Raw genomic sequence first — 16,908 nt, 5'->3', positions numbered from 1 at the left:
AATCCGGATTTTAACACTTCAGCCAAACAAGGAAGTTTCACATAAAAATACATATTTGTCAGGTTGTCATAGAAAATGTTCTCTGTTTTACCTACCTCCTTAATGTTTTGCAGATATTTTTTAAAATCCATCTAAGGGTTAATAAACTGCACTAAACAAAATTTTGTACTTTGAAGTCAATTGGAATTTGACGGATGAGGGCTTTCAATCTGAAGTAAAAGTAAAAAATATTAATGAAGCAGTTTTTTTTCAATATGGTGGTGAGGGAGTACATGTCAGGCTTGCAAAAAAGTCCAATTCCCTATCCGGAAGCACAGCTCAAGTCAAGATGGATGTGATTCACAGCTGGATGAGAAACCTTCTTTTCCTGTCTGACTGCAAAACGCATCTGTGCCTATTTCAGCTGTGAAGTCACAGCTACCCCAGAGCTTGGGAGTGTGTAATTGAGTTGTATGACTCAAAGTCTTCCCTGTCATTCATCCTGTGGTGCTGAGCACAGAGAGGCACTTTCCACCCTAATTCATCTTCAGTATTGACAGGTTTCCTATGTAATAAACTGTCCCCAGTCTCTCTGTGATTTTGTTTCCCCCCACACCTTTTCTGTCCTTCATGTTTTCATGGACTAGCCCCAAGTTCTTAGTTCCCTTTCTCTTTTGTTTGGTTCTGGCAGGTGAGAAGCCAGGGACAGAGCAAGATGAAGTTAAGCTGCAGATTGCCAGCAAGCAGATTGTGCAGACTGCTATCCTCCGAGCAGTGCAACAAGTTTCCCAGGAGAGCCAGCAAAAGGAGAAGCGAACAAACACCAGTACAAGCCTCCAACTAGAACGAGGAAAACTAACCAAGAAGCATGAGAAGAAGTAAAGGAGCAGACTGGGGTTTTTCAACTCCAGTCTGCAATGTTTTCAGCCTTCTCTTTAGTATCAGCTGTATTGCTAGTGCAATGCTACTGCTGTAAAGCAAACCAAAGTATTATCACACCTAGACATAGGGTAAAACTGCAATAGTCCTCATCTGAGAAATATTAAGTGCATTAGATGAATGACTCCATATTTATGCAGTGCCTCTTAACAGAAACAATAACCATAGCTGTAAAAGTAGTTTCAAGCACAAGCTCTTATGATATGAGCTTATTCCCAAAAGCTTGTTGCCAGTGCACTTTCATGCTAAGTTTTACGTGCTACATTTACGTCAGTTCAGATGGACGGACTCTCCTCTGCATTACTGGGTTCACTGAAGCTGTCTTCACTGAAGAAATAGTTCATTGTCAGGGGTAGCAGAATGCTTTCAGGCATTGAAGCACGGGTTTGTACTTTGCTCTGATTAAGACATGAACTATGTGAAATGGCAGTATAAAGTGGATTTGGTAAGTTCTGTGAACCAGTTTATTTTTTCATCTTAGGGGAAGAAAAAAAGCAATCCAGTAAGACTGCAGCGACTGTGATCTATGACTATGATCATATACCTATGATCTATGTCTTTTTTTAAAAGAAGTTAGATACTGAAGTTTTAGCCTACTTATTGAAATACTTCTATACTTCTGCATAAAATTCACTTGTGCCTCAACTATTCATTTTAATTTTCTTGATATTGAAAGAAAAGGAACTGATGTGATGCTAAGGAGTTGGCCAGCATTCACTCCAGTTTTGCAACTTTGCTGGTTCTCAATTTACAGAAAGTGGAGACTGAAGTGTCTTTTAAAAAAGGGGGTTGAATATATTAATATCTTTAAGGATGAAAATATACAGTATCTGAATTCTGTCATGGTAGGTACTTCTCACCTGCTGGGTGTAAAGTGACTTTAGATATTTGCAGTTGTTATATAGATTCAACTAAAATAGCACTGCGTGAAGCTGGTAATACAGAGCTTATCCTTTCAAATGCTCCATAGAGCTGAAGAAATCCATGATGTTCCTGAAAATACCAATTAAATAAATGTACCCTTCACTTTTATGCTCCCTTTGTATAATGATGATTGCACTATTATACATCTGAAATGAATAACAGTATATTTAATTCTAGAAATGGCTTGTAGTTCTACTTCAAATGAATTCCTGTAGTAATACACCTGGAAATACAAAGGAAAAGATGCCCTGCAAAACTTTCTTAATGGCTTTTCTACTCAGCTAGATGATCCTCAGAGAGACTGTGGGTTAAATAATTGGCTATTACTTACTGTATCTTGTTGCTTGTGTTAAACAATTTTGGGATTCCTTCTCCTGGACAGAGGCTTAGTCATGAATAACCACATACTGTAACATTAAGTCTTTGTAATCTGCTTGGTTTCTTTTTTTTTTTTTTAATTTAACAGCCCTGACTCATACAAGATAGTGATTTAGCTCAATCTTCTTTCACTTAAAAATGCAAAGAAGAATTCAGCATGATTGAAAGTGCTCCAAATCATCTAGTAATGAAAACTGACCTGAATTGCAAGTACTCAGGTGGTTCACTTCTGTAGACACTGAGTGAATTTTTACAGTCAAGCAAACTTTGAAAGGTGAAAGTAGTTGTGTCTTGAGGCATGTATGTGTTTTTGTAATAGCAATTTTTTTACCATTAGCTTTTTCACCAGTTCACTTTTGTTTGGGAGGTAACTCTTTTCTAAGCACTCTTTGCATTTTTGCTCTCTGAGAGCCGAATAAAACTGATCATGAATAAAAGCCCAGTTCTGAGGCTGATGAGCAGGGAAGTCTGGTGGATGAGAGACAGCAAACTTGGAGAGATTCTGTGGTTTGTGAGTGTTTGCCTTGGACTCACAGTGCCGCAGGAAGGAGAACATTTCCACTTCTTCAAAATTATTTAACTTTTATAATGCTTTTTGTCCCCAGACATTTGAAATATGTTTGGGTTTGGGTTTTTTTGTTTTGGTTGGGTGGGTTTTTTCGTTCTTTTGTTTGGTTTTTTTAATTTGTCTTTTGTTACTGATAATTTTGTTAATAACCCTCATGTAGTTTTGAAACTGGTTTTTTGTATGGCTTTTTTTCTTTTTTGATTAATCATTTTGGCAAAAGAAGAATTTCAAAAACCAGTGAATCTGGGCTTTTGCCACTGCTTCATACAAGCCTATTCTGCTCCTCCTCCCACTATGTGCTTCTACAATATCCCTTTACTGTCCCTTTGCTACTGTCCTAGTCCTGTTAGGCACACTATTTATTACTCAACTGTTTAATAGCCATGTCCATCATTGGCAGAATACCAATGCCATCAGAAGTCTAATATCTTGGAAAATCAAAAACTTTTGGAAGACTTGGCTTGTTATGTGCTTACCAGAAAATCTCATGAAGTAAAATGTTCTCATGAGGTTTGTAGTAATGTATGCATTATTCAGCACAAAAAAAAATAAAATAAATCATATCTTAGAAACACAAGGCAATCAAAAAGGTATTTATAAGTATTTGAAACAAACTCACCACTTATTAGCACTTATAGTGGTAAGTAAAGTATTATACAAATCTGTGAAATTATCACAACTCCAGAAGAACAGAAGACTTGTGTGTGTGTGGCTATCCTGTTCTATGCTTGCTATGTTGTCATTCGGGTTGATTATAACAATTTTATTACCATATTGCACTCTTCTTTGTAAGGTTAATAAAGCAGCAATGCCTAAATGGAGATTCACATGGCCACAGCAGGACGTTGTAACAAATAACTAAATGCCACTGTACATCAAGTTTTTGTCCTGTGTGATTACACTGGAAATCCCTGCTCTAAAATAAATAAAACCAACAACTGTGACTTGGAAACAGCCATATTAATTTTATCATTTCAGAAAAAATAAAAGCATTCTGTGATAATATTATGAGTTGGAAATTCTTGGCTGTTTATTCAATAGCAAACAATCACCTAGAAGTCTTACTATCTCTACTCAAGTCATGTATGATTATTTTTTTTGTAACATTTTTTTAAGTGTCTCAGATTATAGTACGTCTACAATGGTAAGTATATAAAATTGCTATGTAACTATTCTCAATATGATTACCATGAAATATGCTGCAGTTGTTCTTTAAATGTATGCCTATGTCAAATACACAGTTAATGTGTCATTACTGAAGGCTTTTCTAAAAAAAAATATTTAATTTCAATTAGTGGAAAATGTAAAAGGTAGTAAAATGCATTCTTCAAAGTGTATGGGATTCACTAATTCTCTTGGTTATTCACTCAGGTCTGAGAAGAAATTAACTTAATGAAAACCTTACTCTTGACATAACCTAATGTTTCACAATGGGTTCCTGTAACACAGGGATCAAGTTGGCAAAAGAGTTTGTGGGAGCGGGGGGAGAACCTGAGCTACCTGAGCTCAGAACCTGAGGTAAATGTCTTCTTCACTGCTTCAGTAAGGAGTGAGCAGCAGTACTGATGGAGCCTGGTTTCTGATGAATGGACTTTCTCTTCATGAGGTTTTGGTGCCTCATGGTAAGGTCTGGCAGAATCTTTTTTCCTTATTTTGGGTAATAATATAATTTTAAAAATATAATTTAATTTGTGATGTATCCTGCCACTCAAAAGAAGTACAAGATCTCTATTCTTTTCTTCCAGAACTTCATTCACAACACCAGGAGGTGGACATGCATGAATTTTTGTTATTAAAGATCATCTTCCCTGGATTTAGTCAACATGCCCAGCCATTTCTTTAATTCCTAAGACTGAATGAGTGAGCACATATATTATCTGTGTGCTCAGGGAACACCAAGAAATAGGTACATATTTTAAATTCATTTGCTTCTAAGCTGTTCTTGTCTGCCAGGAAGATTTTCTTTGTTTAATTAACATAAGCAGCTTTTCTTTCCTCATCACTTTTCCTCCAGTGACTTGCTACTTGGATTTTGTTACACGAGCTTGCTAGTTTTAACACTGAAACAACAATAGTTCACATTATAGTTTGGGTTTGACTAGAACCCCCGTGGTGCTACATATTCCATACTGGTGTGGTTTTTTGTCTTTTCTTTCACTAAAGATGAGTAACTATAAATGATGTTCTAAAGAAAAGGGAGTTTGTGTGGAGATTGTAGTTGTATTGGCATTTTTGTGGCTCATTTTTTTTCTTTCAGTTGCCTCTAGCAGAAAGCCACATGGGGCAAATCATCATAAACTGTTCACACGCACTGTGACAGTAGCTCATTGTAAAACTTGTACAGAAAGAGAGAAAATTAACTCTTACATAAGCTGGAAACTGAACCCAGCTATTCTAAGCTGATTCTAAAATGTTAGAGTAAGACACTCCTGATAGCTTTAAGGAAAATATTCCATGCATGCTTTGAGAGTTGAATCCCATTTAGAAACACCAGGTAGTGAAGACTGTAATTGCTTGCTTTGTGGTATGAATTGGAAAATGAGCACTACTGTATTGTTCTGAAGACTTAAATGCTACTCCTTGTGCCTGTGGAGGATTTCAAATTGTGTCTTTTGCCAAGGTGACCCATTTGCTCCTGCCCTAAGGAGCGAATTAGCTGCTCTTCTGTGTGCATGTGCATCCCAGAAGGTTTAGCCCCTGTCTTCAGTTACTATAGTAGATGCCCTTCCCCTGTATTTGCTTAGTAAACATAACTCCTCCTAATGCTGTTTCCCCTCATTTCTTTCCCATGAAGCAGCTCATTCTATAAATCCTCAGCTACAAGATGAACTCTAGAAGCCAAAAGAAGGCAAAAACTGCTCCAGGAACAGAGTTTGCCCTGACTTGTCACAGTTTATTAGACCCTTCTGACTTCAGCTGAGGACACATGATTTGGTTTTTTATCCCCTATAGTACAAGAGCAGACTTTCAAGTCTAATATCTACATTGAGGAGGATCTAATAATTTTCTTGGTACTCCAGGAGCTGAAAAGGTTTATATATATTCATGAAGTAAAACTTAAAGTAAAACTTCTTAAATCTTGTAATTCTTCCCATCATATTTCCCAGGATGATAGACACTTTTATACAACCACTTTGTTTCACTGAGCATTACACTTGCTAAATCTATAGGCAGGAACAGGGAGTCTTGTCCTCCTCTGTTTTGATCACTGAAATCTGTCAGAGTGTTAGAGCTGCACTATTTATGCCAATGACCCTCTCAGAGCTGAGCTGCTCTTGTGGCTTTTCTCTTGACCTCATGTTTCTTTATTTTTATGCATTCACTTCCAGAAATCAGTCAAATCAGGAGACCCACAAAACAGGGATATGAGACACCATCAGTGCAAGTAAACAGTGTGTCTCTGCATCATTCTCAATTTTATAGCTTTTCATGGTCAAGAAACAACTGAACATGGCACTTATTAACATGGACTAATTGACAAAGTGATCAGTCAAAGGTTGAACTAGTCTCAGACATCTTTTCCAACCGAAAGGATTTTGTGATTCTGTGAAATCATCCCCAGGTTGTACCTCCTTCTGGTAACTAGCTGAAGGAACACAAGACTTAAATTCTCCATTTTTTTCTCAGCACTTGAGACACTGGGATGTGACCAAGTGAAGAGCTGTTTCCATTCAGGAAACACAAACCCTTCTTTCTAGTTGCTAAAGGTGGCTTCAAAGATGGGTGCCTGAGTCAGGTGACAGCTTGCTCATTGCTGTGCTCAGAGGAGCTGAGTGAATGACAAAACAACATCTCAAGCTGGGCTCTGAGGAATAACACTCTGCAGAAGACACTGGGCTTTTCACTGGGCTATGATCAGGATAGGAGTACTCCATGAGAGAGAGAAGCGAGACAAGACCCTCCTTCCGGGGAATTGTGTTGGTCTTCTGTTCAGTTTTGATTAATTTAAAAGACTGAAAATTAGGATCTTGAGTGCCCCATGTTCACAAACTCACTACCAGGCAGGAAAGCAAACACCATACACTAGCAAACGAGTTGGAAATTCAAGGCCACTCTTCAGGGTAAATTACCTCAGAAAAAAAGCATTTGCTTCAAGGCCAAAGTGGTAACTTGACAACTGTTTGGTAAATTGACTTGTGTCTTCAGACTTTCCCCCTCTTCTTTATAATGCAGGGAAATACTGAATTATGCAAGGTAACGTTAACCTCCACTGTTTGAGGTTTTTTTGTTGTTTTTTCCCTGATTTTTTGTTTTCTTTAATTAGGCCATACTTTTGTTTCTCAAGGTCACTTTTATTATCTTGCTCTGAAAAAAATGCTTAAAAAAAAGATTGGGTTAGTCTCTGTTTTAATCTCTGTGTTCCAGTATATCTGAGGCAACATGTTTTTCCACTACTTAGGCAGAACCCTGTTTTTATTGCATCTTTCATTCTTTAACAATTTTTTTAACAATTGTGTTGTGCATAGAAATAGGATCATAGAAACCACTGCCACATTAGAATTTTGAAGCTGTGAAAACTGCTGTAATATCATATATATTAAAGCATTGCTTCCTTGAAAAACCCCTTACTGTTGGAAATCAGATTATACAACTCCATCTGCCCTGATAAGAATTAGGTTAACATCTATTTTGCCTGCTGGCAGGCTAGAAGACTTTTTCTTTCTTTCTTTCCCTTTTTGTTCCCTGCTTCTTTCAAATATCTATGTCTGAGGCTATTGACATGGTTATTTGGAAAGCTAAACATGCAAGGAGGGAGCATGGTGAGAGAACATGGATTAGGATCCTAGCTGAGGAGAGGGGGCTGCAAACAAAGATGATGACATGTAACTGCAGGATCTGCGTGCCCTGCGACGTGGAGGTACGATGATAAACAGCCCATAACAGATTATGATGTCCAGATACTACATCCTTCAGAGTGCAGATGGTGATGCTGTCAGGAAATATCAGCCCTCGCTCTCTGAATGTCTGTCACATTTCATTAGGGCGCCCAGATGACTGTTTCCTCCACTGCTGAGGCTTGACAACAGATAACAAATGAGTTCTGCTGGTAATTGTCATGTTCCTTATTATTTTGTGATCACTTCATTTCACTCAAGCACTCGTATCTACAGAGGCAAAAAATACTTTCACATAAGAATTTTCATGTTGTTGGTGACAACAAATGTGTTGTTGAGCTGCTAATCACACAGGAAGATGCCAAATGCTCTGCAGAAGGCCAGAAGAAACCCATTTCCCCCGCAGTATGCCTCTCTAGAGGAACCACACATCAACCTAAGGCTTCAGTGTACATTTGCAGACACCTAGAGGAGACAGACAACTCCTCTTTGTTTTGTGACTGTCACTTTGGGTATTAGACTATACTATGTCTCTCATGTCGTCATTTTGCCTTTACCTTCGTCTGAGACTCCAACAGTGCAGTAACATGGAGAACAACAGGGTTATAAAGAGACATGATAAAACCACATTTTTGGCCTAGCTGCCCAAGAGCAGAGCTAAAAACTCTGTTTCCTACCCAGTCTTTCTGTCATGCAGTAATGAAGCAACAGGGTTGGGGGACCCCGGCCTCTTCTGTTATATTACCTTCCTTATCAAAATATAGAAGGACACCACCAGACCACCAACACTGAAAGGAACAGGAAAAAAGGCCATAAATGAGCAGTGAATGGTTTGGAAACCATCCAAACTCTGAGGGGACATTAGGTCTGCAGGGGTGCTGCTCTGAGAAAACAATTGTGCTACAGATGCATCCTACAAATCTTTATTCCTTTATAACATAAATCACAGTATGTTTTGGGGTAAATGAAACAGCAGTCTCTTTTGGGAAGATTAATTACTTTCCAACAGAAACTTGCCCAGACCAGAGCAAATCCTCACTGCTCAGTCTTTCTTGCCTGCTTTATATTTGCATTATGCATGGAAAAAAAACCAAAACAACCCAAAACCCAAATACAGTAATTTTGTTGTGAACACTCTGTGATGGGTCAAATCACATCCCTATTATTTTTTTCTTGTTAGGGTTAATGTATGAAAGCAGAAAGTCTGTGATATTATGTGACATGAAACCCACAACTAAACATATGGGTCAGACTGTCAGAATTGTTTTTATAGTCAACTCCATTCCAAAAGTCTTGCACACTTCTCTTCCTTGTTGGTGGTTTGCTGACTAGTTTTCTGCTTGTACTGTGGGAGAGTGAGACAGGTTGGTGCCAGTCCTTGTCTTTTTTTAAAAATGTCTTTCTTTTGCTGTTGAGGTTAAGGGGAAACCATTAACTTATCTGGAAACAAAGAAAACTTGTTCTGGCTGGAACTGAAAGAAATCAAGGGGTGAGGGAGCAGCTGCACTTTTGTGTTCACATTTGGTACATGGATAGATTCAGAAGCCATTAGTAACTTCAGAACACAATGATTTCTAAGGGTGTTTTCTGGAACATGTCAGAGCAGGAGTAGCTGATAAATATTCAGTAGGCTCTACTTTTGACAGGCAACTTTCCTGGTATTATAAATGAACTTCTTAAGGTCTTACTCTCTATCATCCATACTAGTCCTAAAATCTCATATGAACAGCTTCTTGGTTCAACATATTCTCAACTGAACCTCCTAGAGATAAATCAGTGATAGGGAGTATTTTTTTCTCTAACAAATGGGGTAAGGGATTTTATAAGTCATCTCTTTTCTCATGCTAGCTCTACCTGTCTATCTGCAAAAAAGGCAGCCTGCCAAGTTAGCCATTATGCATCACTCAGGGCAAATCAAGAAGAAAAGCCAAAGGCTCCAGCTGGGGTTTAGAAATTGTACGTGCGTATGTTTTAATTGCATTAAAGGTACATGATGTTCCTGTAAGAACAGCACCTGGAGGGGCACTGGCTCTAGCTCATTCCCATTTTGAAGTCTGCAGTCTACCAGTTTCTAAAATTATTGTTATTGCTTTAGAAGAGTCATGTAAATAAATCAATACTTTGAATGTGCTATAGAATATTTTTCCTAAGAGCTGAGAAAATATTAGTCTGCCTTTATTTCTGAATTCAGTTACAGTTAATGAACCCAGGCTCTTAAAAATCCTGGCAGGATTCTCACCATCTTGAAAGAAGCCTGGATTTTACCCAATTACACTTCCAACACTGGCTTCAAAGCTGCTACTGCTGCTTTCACATTGTACAAATTGCAGTCCATATCTTGGCAACAAACCTTATGCAGCAACGCACAATGAGCTCAGCTGAACCCAAGTTACCCATCTATGTGATCATCTGGGGTCAGTGGTGAAGTTTTCTTTGCCTGACTTCCTGAGAAAGTGAGGTTTACACGCTCACATTAGCTGTCAGGACTTGTGCCTCCTGAAATCCTTCATATCTGTTGGCCCATGCAACGAAACCTGACAGAACGGTCTTGGGACATGACACCCCTTCCTGCTGGATGGAGCATCCAGGGAAAAGCAGTGGGGAAGGTCTGATTTTGAGGGATGCTTTAAGGAAAAAGCAGTTCTCCTGAGCATGTCTGAGCTATGCACTGTACATATAACTTGATTAGTCTGTGGCTTATTTGTAACAGGCCTTATTTCATTTTAAGACATCTTTGTACACCTGGGCATTTGGAGGTTGGGGAGTTTTCTTGAAGGTTTTGAATTCTTTACATAAATTACAGGAGCACTCTTTATTTGATACCTAAACAGCAATATTTGCTATTTGAGTAAATATTTACAACAGGCATATTGTATTGTATATTTACAACAGGCAATATTACAAGCATTCTCTCATAGGTACTTTAACAAAGGAAAGGAAAAATCAAAATTTACACATTTTAAAGGAGAGAAAAGGAGAGTAAATTCACACATTAAAAAGGAGAGAACAATCCGTTACTAAAATATGGGAAATCATTCACTGCACAAAATATTCTTCATATAAACATGGTACTTCCTGCTTTTATCAGGTTTCAAGAATGCCTAAAACTTTTTAAGATACACACACAAATCAGAAACAGTTGCTGGAATCAAATTTGTTCCTTAGTACCAAGATACACAAATGAATTACACTTCCTTCTCTTTCTTCTTCATTGCAATTATGATTTTTAGCCAGATGTATCTACAACCAAAGAACTTGTTACTTAGTCTTTGTTGAAGCTTACTCCTCAAAGATTGCATTGCATAATGACCTGCAGCAAATACAGGCTCTGACTGGTCTTAACATCCAGAGTAACTTCTCACATTGTAAAAAAAATACTAGTATTATTTATTTATTTATCTATCCATTTATTCACTGAAGACTACTCTCAATCCTTTTAATATATAAAATACAAATTTCAGCTAAACATTTTTTACCTGACGCACAGGCAAAAGTCCCAGGAACACAGAAAACTTGTTAAGATCCTTTAGCTGAAAATGCTAAACTAACCAGACAGTAAAGCTATGCCTCAGGATTTCTGAACATTTAAGCAAAACTCCACTTGTGGTCTGAAACAGTTGGGAAATGATTGAAAATTCAAATGATGACACCATATTTTCCCATGAAAATTCTTTCCTTATTAGTCACTGATGCTTGATTTGCCATAGCTAAATTACTGTAGTCATTCTCTAAATTTGTAAATATTCTCAACTCTTATAAATATTTTAATAACTCTTAGGAATATTTTATTTTTCTGTGAATAGTGGCATCAGAGGAATACACTTTTGCTAACGAAGTCTTGAATTCCTTTCTATAAAGAGATGTCAGCAATATAACAAGTTGGGTTTTTTAACAGCCTACATAGCTCTGTTTTTTGTGGCTGCTAGAAAAAAAGGCTTTTTCATCTGTGTTTGCAGTCAAGCAGTCCAAACAAGGTCACTATCTCAGAGGGCTTTTTGGCAAAGGTTTTCAATTTAGTTCTCCCTTTTAACTTTGTTTTAACCTCAAAAGCACTACCTTTCCCTTGTCATTTCCATCACAGAGCCCTGCATCTTCCTCAGCCATGCAGGAAGCACTGCACTCTGCTGTGTTGTGCCATGCCATATCACAGAACACACAGAGATGTCTCATGCATTTTTGCATGACCGGTAGCTCTGTGTGGAAATTTCAGGGAGCCCTTGTGGCAGTGCCACCCTAGATACAGCTGCTCCCATCCTCAGAATGGTTCAGAAACCTTTCCAGCAATTTTTCAGTCTTTTTTTATTATTTATTCTGTGATTATTTAATGTTGTTGTGCACATTTCATTGTGAAGGTGACCAGGCACTGGCACAGGTTGCCCAGAGAGATTGTGAAGTCACCATCCCAGGAGATACCAAAAAGCCATCTGGACACAGATGCTATCCTGGGCAACTGGCTCACCACAGACTCTCCCCCCAGGCATGAGCCAGGGGAGGACCAGCCACCTCCTGTCCCTGCCCAAGGAAAGCAAAGGCCAGCTCATGGCCCAGGGGGATGCCCATGAGAGAGAGCCAGGAGATCTGTCATGGCTGGTGATAGCAGATAAGAGTTTGTGTAACCCCTGTGACTGCTCCAGTTTTAACATAAGCACCCATCTGCAAGGAATCAGTCGGACATAGCCAGTGATTCTCCACTCTGCAATTTTGATTAAAAATAACTGTTCAAGTCTTTTTTATGTAGATGATGTGACAGGTCAGCTTCTGCAGTTGTTAATGTTTAGTGTTCTTATTTCAAATTCAGGTTGTCTGCCACAACAGGTCTGTATTATTCCCCTTTTATCCTGCTCTGATATAGAGCAGAACCCTTTTAAATCAATCAATTATAAAAAGAATATTTTCCTGTGTCCTGTACTAAAGGAAATGTATTCTAACTCAATGCAAATGGGATAAAACTATTAAAAAGAGATTTCCTAGTCCAGACAAGGCTCTTGGGCATCATTCAGTCTTACATTACAGTATTTTATGCTGAAATATAAACTTTGTTTCAGGAAATTAGTAAATTCACAATGACAGAGTCCATAAGTAGGACTGAATAAGGAGTAGAACTTGTTTTGTTGTGTGTCCTCCTTAGCTGTACTGACTAAACTGATTCATTTTCCAAAGCTGTGTTTGTAGTCCAAAAGTGCGGGGTGTCAGGCAGCTGCCATCTGAAATGCAGCATTGCATCATGCACTGGGAAATGACTGATGGGGCTCTGTCTTGTGATGTTTAGTGTTTATCCACTGTCAAAAGTTGTACTCCCAGTGAGACTCCAGAGGGGACAAGTAACACATGGGAAGTGCAGAGGGGAGATGATGAGAGCAGAAAGGCTGGGTTCAGCCAAAAACAATCCACACCTATCCCTCCCAGGTCACCTTCAAAAAATGGAATGGAAACAGTCCTGTAGATGCGCACCACCAACAGCCCAAAAATGAGATATAAGAACATCAGAGCCAGGGCAGCCTTTCCCTCAGCATCAAGAATCTGCCTTTGGAAAGGAATGGACATAAACAAATGAAGTACAATGGAGGGCTGGAGTTCAGAAGCTCTTATTACAAGGCCTGAAATAAAATTTTTAATTACTTAATTCTAAATTATTTTTAGGGAGGAAGAATTGAATGTTATTCAGTGCAATTTTCATTGAAATATGGAAAAACTGTTATTAAAATGCATGGTTTATGCTGAATGAATTTAATAAAAAACTGACTCAGTTTTCTGGAGGAAAAGTATACGAATCACTGATATTCCCTGCAGGGGAAACAAAGCCTCAAACAGACAGCAGCTACAAGATAGAACTAAAGCTCTATGAGATGGGTTAAACCTCTTAATATTTGGTTTTTCTTGCCACCAAGAACCGAACTATGTGGGAAGTCTTCAAAAGTATTTGCCTAGCATGAGTATTAGGAAATAGTAGAGAAAGGCAGTATTTCCTTAGTGGAATTTCTTTCAAACTTAACACAAGCCAATTGTAGAATTAAAAACGCTGAGATTATTTGAGCTACAGAGTTAGTAAAGATATTTTTGAGATATTAGTAAAGACGTAAAAATCTAAATAGTCATGTTTTCAACATGTTTTCAAAAGTTACTACAAAAAATTTAAAAGCTCCCACTCAATGAGTAGGATGAAAATAATGAAGAACTAACCATAAGAATGGTCCAGCATCTTGTGGGTGCATTTGTGTGAATCATGTGCTTGATTTCACAATGGCATGGTCTCCAATGCAAAATACATATTTTGTTAATGAAATTCATTCTAACACTAAAGTGGAAGTAAGTTACCTGTGTGATTGTATAACCTATTTTTCCTGCTGGTTGTAATTTTCTCTGTATCAGTCCCTCCCTCACCACAGGATAATTTATCTCAATTTCACTGTCATCCTCTTAATGAAGTCAGCCAAGATCCCCAGTATTAAATTACAGAGAGCACACAGGGTGACGATTTGGAGGTCTAAGCTCTTTAAACAGCCTGTTCCTTTTTGGGGCAAATGTTTTTATTAAAAAATTGTTTTGTCTGGCCTTTGTGAATTACCATAATTTTGAAAGTTTTTCAAAGGTTATTCCCTGAGAAAAGAGAGGAAGTGGAATCAATCCCTGCTGCTGCAGAACAGTTTCTTGTGATATAGATATGACAGCAACATTTGAAGAAATTAGACTGTAGTGAGGTTTCAGACGCAGCCATATTGTATATTTTTTTTTCAATGTGGCTACAGTCTGATTTATTTTAGAGCTGTTCAAAATGGCACAATTAGCACACCAGTTATAAGGATGGTGAAAGGCTGCTGCTGCAGATCAAGCTCCACATGGGGGTGCAGGAAGAATATTCCCAGGGAGCAGCGTCTCGTTTGGTGGGCCCACTTGGCTGATACAGCTGTAACCGAGTTCCTGCTCTTCTGCCTTGGCTGCCCTCACAGTCTTGGCATTTTCTCAACCATTTCCTGGGATGAAAAGAGACCTGAAAATATGGATGCAAGAACACTGCTCCTACCCCAAGCAGTTTTTTTGATCTGACAATTTAGTTGTCACTGGCAGCTCATGAGCCATTCTCAGTGGCCCCTTCTTCACTCTTTTTCAGGCCAAATATTAAATTAAATTTAAATTATATATATGCTTTATTAATTAAATTTAAATTATTCTTGATGCTGTATCATAGGATCAAAGAATGGTTGGAATGGACCTTTAAAGACAACCTAGTAGAAGCCTCCTGCCATGGGCAGGGGAACTTTCCACTAGACCAGGTTGCTCAAAGCCCCATCCAACCTGGGCTTGAACACTTCCTGGGGTGAGGCATTCACAGCTCCTCTGGGCAACCTGTTCCAGTGCCTCACCACCCTCACATTGAAGAATTTCTTCCAAATATCTAATCCAGATCTAGCCTATTTCAGTTTAAAGACATTTGCCTTTGTTTTATCACTACATGCTCTTATCAAGTCTCTCTCCAGCTCTTTTGTAGGCTCTTTTAGGCACTGGAAAATGTCCTAAGGACTTCCTAGATCCATCTCTTCTTCAAGATGAACAACCCTAGTTCTTTCAGCTTGTCCTCATAGGAGAGGTGCTCCAACTCTCTGATCACCTACATGGCCCTTCTCTGGACTGACTCCAACAGTTCCAACCCCTTTCCTGTGCTGGGGATGCCACAGCTGGGTGCAGAACTACAGGTGGGCTCTCACAAGAATGGAGTAGAGGGGCAGAATCACCTCCCTCGACCTGCTGGCAACATTTCCTTTGATGTAGCTCAGGATATGGTTGTGTTTCTGAGTTGTGAAGGTGCATTGCTGGCTCATGTTGAGCTTCTCACCGACCAGCGAGGCAATAGCTGAGGTTTTGAAAAGAGCATAGCTTCTCTGAGCACAGCACACACATTAATTGGTCATTAATTAGATCCCTAAATTAGCCTCCTCATCTATGAACACAGGAAATTTTGTGGTTTTTCTGCTCACTCTGTGTGTGTTTTTACAGCATAGTCTGAGGTCTTGTAAACTAAATATTTTTGATTAGTTTATGTGAGAATTAGATTCAAAATTTGACTGTCTAGAAAGAGCAGGAAGATTTCCTGTGATTCTTTGGGTACCTTTCCTACCATCATTTCTGAGGCTATTTTTCTTGTTCCACTTCAACCACTCTCCCGGATTCTAACTCAATTGTCTCTGATTCCTGTGGAGTATCCAACTGAAAAGAGACAGGAGTGGTATGATTTGTCTCATGCCTCTCTGACAGATGCAGTTCAGCCTCCCACATCTCTATCTCATCTTTGCCAGTCTGCCCCAACAGCCCCAGGGTGTTCATGGTTGCACCTCTGGAACGTGTAATTGTCTCTTCTGGAAAATTTAGGATGGGCTGCAAAACTGGGAGAGCTAGTGAAAGGCTTTTTAATGGAAACCAGCAACAGGTGGCAATCCTGATCACCAGTCATGGGTTCCTTTATTTTACACAGGGGAAAAAAAAAAAAAAGAAAAAAACCAACATCAACAGAATTATGTGGTGGATACCTCTCAGTGCTGCAGAAATATCCTTCAGTTTTGTTCTTCATCTACTGTTGTCTTCACAGATCAGAAATGAGTTGGAGCCTTGCTAGCATAGAAAGCCAAAGAGGAAAACACAGATTTTCAGTGGTGTTTGGTATCTCTTTTCACCACCTGAGAAACAGAGAAGGTGCTTCCAAGTTCCCTCAAAATGAAATGAAATAATTTTGATGTTTAAATACTATGTTAAATCTCTTTTTAGGTTGACTGCTCTGGAGGTGAAGTAGTGAATTTGACATTTAGGGATACTGATGGCAATTACTGTGCTCAGTTACTGAAACTGAGAAGGTACTTACTTTATTGACAGAGGACTAACAGTTTTATTAATATTCATTCCAAGTCTGAGGCAAGTATCCTGTTGGTAAGTAGCTCAATAGTACCCATCACAATTTATAATAAGAAACTGTTGATCATACATGACACTCCCTGATGTAGAACTGAGGATTTATAGTGCAGAGGATACATGAGGATATTAAAGTCTTGCACAGTGATCTGAGAAGAAAGTAGACAGAAGATACTTACTTAAATGTTAATTAAGAATTTTCCACATCAACACACCTTTTCCACTTTTTGCCACTGCATATTGAAATACCACAGGATATTTCAAATCATCATTTTAATTCTGTATATTTAGCACAATTCTGAGTATTTTTAATGTCTTCTGTAGAAAAAAGAACATAAATCTTTCAGCTGAAAAGTCTTTCAAACAGAACATTAAAATATTTCAATT

The 16,908-nt window shown here is 38.5% G+C and overlaps 1 protein-coding gene and 1 long non-coding RNA gene across 2 annotated transcripts in view; one reads left to right on the top strand and one right to left on the bottom strand.

Moving 5' to 3' along the window:
* AKAIN1 (A-kinase anchor inhibitor 1) overlaps positions 1-3,796 on the top strand; it is an 18,692-nt gene extending 14,896 nt beyond the window's left edge. Inside the window, exon 2 of the mRNA XM_023921303.2 lies at positions 671-3,796. Coding sequence (XP_023777071.1) covers positions 671-861 — 191 coding nt within the window. The 3' untranslated portion in view covers positions 862-3,796. The remainder of the gene's footprint in view (positions 1-670) is intronic.
* LOC111924962 (uncharacterized) lies at positions 2,281-16,908 on the bottom strand. The gene is made up of 2 exons (XR_015287611.1): positions 16,475-16,908; positions 2,281-16,227 (listed from the first exon to the last, which is right to left on the bottom strand). It is a non-coding gene; the product is annotated as an uncharacterized LOC111924962 (long non-coding RNA).

Source organism: Cyanistes caeruleus, chromosome 1 (genome assembly GCF_971803275.1).
Source record: "Cyanistes caeruleus chromosome 1, bCyaCae1.hap1.1, whole genome shotgun sequence".
Lineage (NCBI taxonomy): Eukaryota > Metazoa > Chordata > Aves > Passeriformes > Paridae > Cyanistes > Cyanistes caeruleus.
Note: the sequence above shows the minus strand (reverse complement) of the source record. Positions and strands in the feature narration are given on the sequence as shown.